Genomic DNA, 9171 nt, shown 5'->3' on the forward strand with positions numbered 1-9171 from the left:
GCACTTTGAATCACCTTGTTGTTGAATTGTGCTATACAAATAAACTCGCCTTGCCTTGCCTAATCTGTCTAAATCAGAGGTAACTGTTGTGGAAACCATTTACAGCTGATCATTAACATCTTTGCAGAATGAGGTAGGATCAGGGCTGGACCAGTAATCTGGCATACTGGCTGTTTTCCTGGTCGTCCGACTCACTTTTGAGTAACTGGATTGCCCAATCAAATCTCTTAACGCCGCTGGCCCCTCCCCTGCCTTTGCTCACGCAGCTTGTAGAAAAACTTTATTGTGGAAGAAGGAGTGAAAAGGTGGAGCCGGAAAGCTGAAAGAAAACAATAAAAAGAAACTAATAATGAGCCAAGTTAACCGACATAACTGCCGGGCTGCAGCACTGTGAACAGTAACAAAAGCAACACCTAGTAACCAGGCCTCACAGTCACTGCTGCTAGCACCAGCTGTGGGGAAGTGAGGAAGAGACAGAGGAAGGTATTCCACCTTCCTCTGTCTCTTCCTCACATAGTAAGAAAATCGATGGAGGGACCCAATTAGCAGTGCTGTGTGATACCTATGCTTTTATCTTATAAAGTTATGTAGGGGAGAATAGTTTGTCATAACACAACAGAGAGAGACAATTGTCAACCCGACTCACTGCATGTTGTTAGCAGGAACCCACAGAGAAGCCACAGTGGAGAACATGCAAACTCCGGGCGACCGTGGCTCAGGGGGTTGGGAATCGCATCTGTAACCGGAAGGTCGCCGGTTCGATCCCTGGGCTCTCTGTCCTGGTCGTTGTGTCCTTGGGCAAGACACTTTACCCTACTTGCCTACTGGTGAGGGGCCGATGGCGCGATATGGCAGCCTGGCTTCTGTCAGTCTGCCCCAGGGCAGCTGTGGCTACAACTGTAGCTGCCTCCACCAGTGTGTGAATGAATAGTGGCATTATAAAGCGCTTTGGGTGCCTTGAAAAGCACTATATAAATCCATTATTATTATTACTCCACATATAACTGTGGATCCAGACTGTGGATTAGTTAGCTGGGTGTGGGACTTCGGTAAATCTAAACATGTGGAGATGATAACATTAAATTATGCACAGCCATGTCCTGTTTTTTAAACAGATGTTTGTTTTAAATGTAAGAATAATAATTTTTGTATTGGCTAAAAAAAGAAGAGGCTTGCTAATTTTCACATGCAAAATCTTTGAGCTTCATTTCCACTGATCTGCTGGCAACAGGAGACCTGCTACTATGTAAACCACACTTTTCTTTTATTTATTTTTTGGTCAATTTGTTAATATTCTTGATACATTTAACAGTATTTAAATCAAATTTTCTGCAGGCATACAAATGTGTGAAAGACACATGAAAAAAAAAATAAAAGCATCAATTCACATGCTGATGGATACGTATCGATCAGCTGTAACTGGGAACGTTACAGCTGCTAATTTGTGTTTTTAATTTTTTAAATATATTTTTCAGAGTGCCATGCTATGTGAACAATTAGGAAAATGAACAGTAAGATTAAATTGGAGCTCTTAAGTTAATGCAGCAAAATACTTTTTTTCTTTTACTGCTGGAATAGAAACAAAAAACATACCAAACAATAAAGAGTTAATGGTGACTGACTGTGCTGCTCCATAATGTCTTTTTTGATCAGTGAGCTTCTTTGTGACGCCATCCAGGAGGTTGTCGGTTCTCATAAACTATGACAAGAAACAGGAAATAACAATAAAGGGCTGCGAACACTGTTATAGCACAATAATCTGAGGCGCTTGGAAAGAAAGGCGACTAAACCTCTTTAAGAGTCTTGATAACATCTCACCCTCAGCTGAGAAGCTTCTTTAGCTCTGTTGGAAGTGTCCTTAAGAGGGTCGTTGACCCACTATTGATCATCTGCCCAATCACATGAGCCAAGGTGTGAAAATGGGTGTGGCTCATCATCGCCCAAGGTTTCAGGTGAACCCATTGTGAGACCTTGCCCACCGATCATGTGACTTACTGAAGTCAAATGACCCGAGATGTGAGTGTGCATTAAGGCGTTCACGCACTCACACCTACAGGCTGTGGGTCAATTGTGTTCAGTGTTTTTATTGTAATAATTATTCAGATTTTTATTCATCTCGGTCCTTGTAAATACCCGTGTAATTCATTATTATCAGGATGCCTTAAAAACTCATAAAAGCCGTTGGTTGATCCAAAATACTGACAGGGATTTGAAAGAGAGAGCATTTCTCCCCCGAATTGGCTTCTTTCATCGGCTCCCTGTGAAATCCACAATTAAATTTAAAGTCCTTCTTATAAGGTGTAAGGAACAACCAGGCCCCATTTTACCTTAAAGGCCTCACAGTGCTGTTTTCCCTTTACTTGTTGTTCCTAGAGTATTTAAAAGTAGAATGGGAGGCAGAGCCTTCAGTTTTCAGGCCCCTCTTCTGTGGAACCAGCTTCCAGTTTGGATTCAGGAGACAGACACTATCTCTACTTTCAAGATCAGGCTTCAAACTTTCCTTTTTGCTAAAGCATATAGTTAGGGCTGGACCAGGTGACCCTGAATCCTCCCTTAGTTATGCTGCAATATGTTTATACTGAGTGTTTCTTCTTCACTCACTAAATATCACTCTGCATGTAATCATTAGTCATTATTAACCTCTGGCTCTCTTCCACAGTGTGTCTTTGTCCTGTCGTCCTCTCCTCACATTAAAGGTCCTGGAGGTAACTGTTCTCAGCACTTTGTGAATAAAATCTAACTGAATGGTAACAGCCACTAAATGTTTGCTTTACTCACTTGCTTCAAGTTCCATGTCGTCATTCACGTCACTGTGGAGGAAAGATAAGGATTATGTTTATAATAGATGCATCACTGTGCCTCTGCTCTACAGTAAACATAAATTAATGATGACATTAGCCTTTACTAGAAATGAAAAATAAAGTGGAACAAAGTGAAAGTCAGACGTGTAGAAAAAGCACTCGTGGACTTTACTTTGTGGACGTTCTGAACTTCTGAATGTAGAACTTGTAGGTGATAAAAAGAAAAGCCAGAACAATGACGATGAAGAGGAAGACACGAAACCCAATAACAGCTTTGTCGTTGTCTGTGAAATAATATTAAAAATTACATTTACGTGAAAGACAACATTTGTAGAAACATGTGTGCTTAAAATGAGACGAAGCATTTATGTCAGTAAACTGTATCATTAATGAAAACAGGACGTACACAAAGTGCTGATTTCACTTATTTGAGGGATGCTCTCATAGTGTCCGTTGTGAGCCGTCACCTTTAAAGACAGAATGTCAGTTCACTGTGAATTACAACATTCAGGAGTCTAAAATAATATTTATAAGCATAATAATTTATTTATTAAACCAAAAATGTTGGATTTAACAAACCTTCACTTTGTAGCTCGTAGAGTAGCTCAGATCTTTGAATTCGACTTCATATTTTGTACCTTCTAGCTCCTTCTTTGTCACTTCCTTATCATCAGCTGTATTTAGACGTATTATATATTTTCCCTCAGGTCCGTTGAATGTAGAGGGTCTGTGCCAGCTCACTTTGATCGTATTATGTTCGTGAACGTGTAATTTCAGCTCAGTGACTGCAGCAGGTGCTGTAAGAGAAATTTAAAGGAAGCCATATTTAAAGTAAAAAACTGACAGACCTGCGACCCTTTGCTGCGTTTCCTTCCTGTTTATCTTCACTGCTCAAATATCCAGTGAGAAATAAATTCTAACATTATGTAATAAAAAGTTTGATTACTTACTTCCAACCTTAGTTTGCAGTTTAACTTCACCCCCAGTGGAAACTTTAATCTCGTTGTATTTGGCTCGGACTCGACAGGTATAACCAGTAAATGGATTTAATCCAGTAATAACACACGTTCTTCCATCAGGACTTGTGGCTGTAACATAATTTCCATGAACCATGTGAAGTGTTATAGATTTAAATCAACATCATCATGTTAAGAAACTGTAAATGACAAATGTCAGGTTAAAGTTTCACAAACACATCAGCTGGTAGTTCTGTCAGCTGATCCATAAACTGGCACAAACCTGTTTCACTTACAGTCTGTTCCTGCTGACATGAAGCACTGATGCTACAAGCTTCTCATAGAAACTACGTACATGTCAGAAAACCAACAGACTGACAAACTGTTTGTTGCTTTTTATAAAGACAATTACATTTCAAACATCAGATGTTACCTTCAAACAGCTCAAAGCTTCTCATCATTTCTTCTGTGTGAAAAAGTGAACTCGACTCTGATGTTTCAGCGTTTATTCTGTTTTATATTTGCTATTTATTTTAATAACTGTATTTATTCACACCCAGTCAGAGGTTTGGTTTTTCACCTGCAGTCAAAGCATCATGAACATAAACACATAAGAGGAGAAGCCGTCTCACTCACCTTTACCTGTCTGACCATCACAACTGCAGTCATAAGAAAGCTTATGAAGGAGGGGAAGGACCTGTTGACAGTTCTTACTGGTTGTTTTCCAGCTGAGCTCAATGGAAGTACTGGTTAAATCCTTCTTTATGTTGGTTATTGTAAGATCTGTTGGAACAAAGTAAACATCAGTAACAGTGAACAGCGTTTCCTTTGCTTCAAACTGTGTGAGAATAAAAGCTTTTATTTTGATGAGCTAAAGGAAATATAAACTCACCACAATCAACCCTGACGTGGACAGATGGAGTCGTCTTATTTATGCTGATGCTGTTCTGTAAGATCAGACCAGCACAGCTGTAGTCTGTGAACGGCTCCAGCTCAGACAGTTTCACATCAGCTTTGTTATTTTCTGAGGAGACACAAAGATGACGTCATTGTTGGTCCTCAGTGTGTGAACATTCATCCTTTGGGTTTAGATTCAAACGTGAACACATTCAAAGAAATAAATCTGAACAGATTCACAGAGAGCACAGAGCTCGTGTCTCTAACTCGTAAAGTTTCCTTTTACCTGAACAGGTGTAACTAACTGAGAGGTTTTTACACTTTGGTAAATCAGGTAACGTTGTGGTAATTTCTGCAGGAAGTCCAGTGGGTTTAATCTGCTGTATTTCACTGGAATTTAAGAAATCTGTGGAAAAAATGAATGAAGACAAACATGATTAAATGAGGTGTAAATGTTTGAATCTCAGAGCAGACGTGGACTCGTTCGTACGTACCAACACTGATGCTTTTGGTGAAGCTAAAGGAAGAGCCTCTGCACTCTCCTGGAGTAAAGGTTACAGTCAAATCTGAGCAAATGTCCTCGTTAGCAGGTCTGACACAGAAAGTCTTCTCATCATTTCTACATCGTACAACTGAACGGTTATTTGGTGTTGATATTGAAGAGCTGATGTCCCAGTCACTTCCATAACAAACATATCCGGGGATGCAGCTGGTTTCAGTAACGTCTCTTTCACCTGAATTAAACAAGTGATGCACAAATGTGTCAGTTTATAAAAGATTCATTTGTTAAGTTAAAAGAAGATGGATGTAAAACACAAATATATGAATTAATTGAACTCACTCATTGGATCTGTTCTAAATTTATTTTCCGTAGAGCGACAGAATATTTCTTTTCCAGCATCATTTAATGAAAGTGTTTCAGTAAATGAAACATTAAGACTGTAATCAGTGCACGGCTTCAGGTGTCCAGTTTTCCCCACTGGGATTTGATTCAACTGATCAGCTTGGATTATCTTTCCAGTCTGTGGTCGGCCTTCTTCAGAAACAGTCAGTGTGTAGTTACCACGGGGGTTTATTTCAATCTGCAAGCCAGACGTGTTGTTGTTTGTGACATTGTAAGAACCTGCAAAATGTTTGTCAGTAAGAATCAGTCAGTTACACTTTTTATCTCAGATAGTTTCTTCATTCTGATGTTGACCGTGATCAACATCATGGTGAAGATGAAAATACATTTTCTATAATCAGTGTAAAAATACTTTCATTGTGATTCAGAGTAAATTTAGAGAGAAATGCTGAGCAGCAACAACAGTGTTTGAAAACATTCAATAAAACTGATCTTTTAAACTGATACTCACACTGTGGAGAGGCTGAGAGGACACATTTCAATGAGATCAGAAAAGAAGAAAACAAATCATTAGTATATGATTATAATTATGCAATGAAAGTACCAGAAACACCTCAGAGCACCTTACAGCTGCTGGTACCTCAGAGGTGTTGGTGATCTCTGCTTTTTCTGTTACCTGTTTCTTGCAGGTAGGTGGAGCTGACCCAATTATAGATGCAGCACACCTGAGAAGGCCAGTCCCAGTGTATATAAAGACACCTTGACTGAACCAGCTGACGCTCTTGCGCTCTCTGTCTGGCACCCGTCTTGTTCATTTGGAAGTTTCAGTTATGGCTGTTATGGTTTTTAAATTGTGTTTAAGTTGCTTTACCTTATTTTCATTAAATATGTCTTACAGCCTTTAAAAACCTGTGTGTGGTCTCCCACTTGCTTGTCACTTCCTATGAGCCGGGTTGTGACACTGTACACTATATGTGAATTCAACAATCTTATCACAGTCCTGTACGATAAAAACAGAAACGTCCAACCTTTGGTCGTAGCTGCCACTGTGGTGGAGGGCGGAGTGACTGGAGGTAGGGATGGGTACTGGTATCTGACATAAACGGTAGTAACCAGACTGAAAAGCAGCGCACATTTCGGTGCTTTATTTCGGTGCTTTTTTTTCCTGAGCTGTGATACACTTCTAGCCAATCATTTTACGTTTCCGAGGATAGTAGGCGGGCCCAGGTACGTACGTTCTTTTAGAGCAGAGCTACAGATTAAAAATGTCCAAGGCGAAAAGTCTGGCTGTACTTCACAGCAAAAGATGTAAACTCAGCAGCAACAAGTGCTTTAAGCTGATACTGTGATACTGTCAAAGGAGGTAACACCTCGAATCCGATGAAACACCTGGAGACGCATAGCGTTTTTTTTAAAAGCCGAGAAATGCGCCGTATTTGATAGCTTGCTGCGAGACCTCACACCGAGCACATCTACTGCGGGTGTGGTGCCTGTTATCGGACCCGGAGTTAGCAACATCCCCCAAAAACCCGAAGAGGAGAGTCCTGGCCCCTAGCCCTGCCAGTGTAGCAGAAATGATGAGGATGATGATGCAGCAGCAGCCGTTCTTCTCTGCGTGAGTAGCTTAATGTTGTTCGTGTGTAATTTACGTTGAGTAGGCTAACCACGTTATTACATTAATGCATGTAAGGTGAACTAGCAAACATCATCATAGCTACATGCGGCTGTCCTCTTGTTTGATGGCAGATACTCCCTTCACCCTGGCCAAAAAGGCTAAAATGACCAAAGAAAAAGTGGAAAACAGTTAAACATGAGAGGTTTTTGGACAAAGTTTGTGTTTTTTCCATTGTTTAAGCACTGCTTCCAGCCAAGAGTGATGCCATATATGCCCCATAGCTGCAGAAAAGGCTAACATTGTTATCTTTTTACAAAAAACAGCTGAACATGAGAGGTTTTTGGACCAATTTTGTGTTCTCCATTCTTTAAGCACCGGTTCGAGCACCGTTTAAGCACCGGCACCGTTTCAAAAGTACCGGTTTGGTACCGGTATCGGATAAAACCTAAACGATACCCATCCCTGCCTGGAGGTGAGGTCTGGGTGTGAGAGCTGTTTGCCTGAGAGGCTGGTTGGATGCTGGATGTATTGGATGTGGGTGAGGTCTCTTTCGAGGTGATTGGAGGAGCAGTGACTGCTGTTGGAGAGCATGGTTGGAGTCAGCTTTAGGCAGAAAAACCTAATGACAGCAGTCTTACCTGATATGCTGTTTAACATTTTAGGACTTTGACTTGTAAAAATAATAACTAATGCAAAACTCAAGCTGAGGCTGAATACATTACCAGATATAGTAGTTGAACTGGATTCTTGAACTGAAGACTTTGATTGGGAGGAGAAACTAACTGAAGAGCTGGAAGTGCGTGGAGGTGAGGAGGAGGCTGTTGAAGTGGCTACTGTAGCATTTGTAGCCGTGCGTGGAGGTGAGACGTCAGACGACGTGGCTACTGTAGGACTGGTGGAAATGCGTGGAGGTGAGACGTCAGACGACGTGGCTACTGTAGGACTGGTGGAAATGCGTGGAGGTGAGGAGGAGGCTGTTGAAGTGGCTACTGTAGCATTTGTAGCCGTGCGTGGAGGTGAGGAGGCTGAAACAATTTTCATTCCAAGAAAAAGAAATCAGCATGACGTAAAGATGTTTGCTGTAACTGTAGCAAATGTAAAATGTTCTCACTGTAACATTTTCACTCTAACAGTCGTGTTTCATGTTGTTAGAAAGATGCTGTGCTACTTGTCACTGCTATCCCATTCCCTATGCTAGCAAATTAAATATAGTCCTATTAATACTAATTATTGTTTACAAAACACAAACAAAATGATCTAAGGATAAGAGTAAGATGGATCAATGATAAGTTTTTATAGACAATAAAAGACTAACTGTTGTGTTGGATAATCAGTGACTTCATGTTACATGTTACTTTCATGCAAATTGGATCTAAATCCTAACAACAGAGAGCTGCTGCTCTGATTTGTCCAGACTCACTGAACTTGAACTCAAATGCATCTAAATTAAATTACAAGGAATCTAAAGTCAAATTTAACGTACAGGGACTTCGGGCAAAAGAAAGTATGGAACAGATACATTATGTGCAAAGCTATGAATTATTACACATAAATATAGTTCATTATAATATGAGCAAACAGAGCCTGCCCAAGAGCCTCAAATCACGCAGCCCGGTACCAAACGACCCGGACCACAGAGCGACTGGAGACCGCTGGTATACAGCATGTTAATTTGCTTTCATTCAGCTTCACAGAGGGTAAAAAATGATTTGGAAAATACTTGATCACATATATGTGATTACCCATTCATGGAAAATTATCTGTGCAAAACAGCTGCTATATGAAAACAAGGATTTCACCTTTTTCACAGTAAACCTATGATTAAATGAAGACAAAGAACAATACATTTTACACATTTTGCAAAAACATAACTGTTTTTTGTTTTTGGTGTTTGCGTTTAAATTCTGTCTGACACAGATGACCCAGATCGAAGCTTCTGTTCATCAGTTTAAGTAAGAAGACACATGTCTGTCATTTCATAGTAAGTGTTTGAGGACTGTGTACATTTACACATGAGGCTGAGGGAGATGCATGCTACATCAGGAAGCACAGCAGGGG

The 9171-nt window shown here is 40.4% G+C and overlaps 2 protein-coding genes and 1 long non-coding RNA gene across 3 annotated transcripts in view; all 3 read right to left on the reverse strand.

Annotated features, from left to right (window-relative positions):
- The window catches only part of LOC308399783 (receptor-type tyrosine-protein phosphatase C-like), a gene marked incomplete at its 5' end in the record, with an annotated part of 42809 nt that extends 40015 nt beyond the window's left edge, over positions 1 to 2794 (reverse strand). The window contains one exon of the mRNA XM_080887217.1: positions 2779 to 2794. Within this exon, the coding sequence (XP_080743343.1) occupies positions 2779 to 2794 (16 nt within the window). The remainder of the gene's footprint in view (positions 1 to 2778) is intronic.
- Positions 2795 to 3016: 222 nt separating this feature from the next.
- On the reverse strand, positions 3017 to 3837 carry LOC308400160. The gene is made up of 4 exons (XR_013972328.1): positions 3752 to 3837; positions 3381 to 3598; positions 3208 to 3268; positions 3017 to 3085 (listed from the first exon to the last, which is right to left on the reverse strand). It is a non-coding gene; the product is annotated as an uncharacterized lncRNA (long non-coding RNA).
- A 480-nt stretch (positions 3838 to 4317) lies between these two features.
- Positions 4318 to 5544, reverse strand: LOC308399784 (uncharacterized protein; the record flags this gene model as incomplete). The annotated part of the gene is made up of 6 exons (XM_080887218.1): positions 5496 to 5544; positions 5149 to 5388; positions 4941 to 5060; positions 4650 to 4781; positions 4394 to 4540; positions 4318 to 4337 (listed from the first exon to the last, which is right to left on the reverse strand). Exons 1-6 carry the CDS (start codon positions 5497 to 5499, stop codon positions 4318 to 4320), a joined length of 663 nt encoding a protein of 220 aa, XP_080743344.1. The 5' UTR covers positions 5500 to 5544.
- Positions 5545 to 9171: the final 3627 nt, after the last annotated feature.

This window comes from Rhamphochromis sp. 'chilingali', assembly GCF_963969265.1.
Source record: "Rhamphochromis sp. 'chilingali' genome assembly, chromosome: 7".
Lineage (NCBI taxonomy): Eukaryota > Metazoa > Chordata > Actinopteri > Cichliformes > Cichlidae > Rhamphochromis > Rhamphochromis sp. 'chilingali'.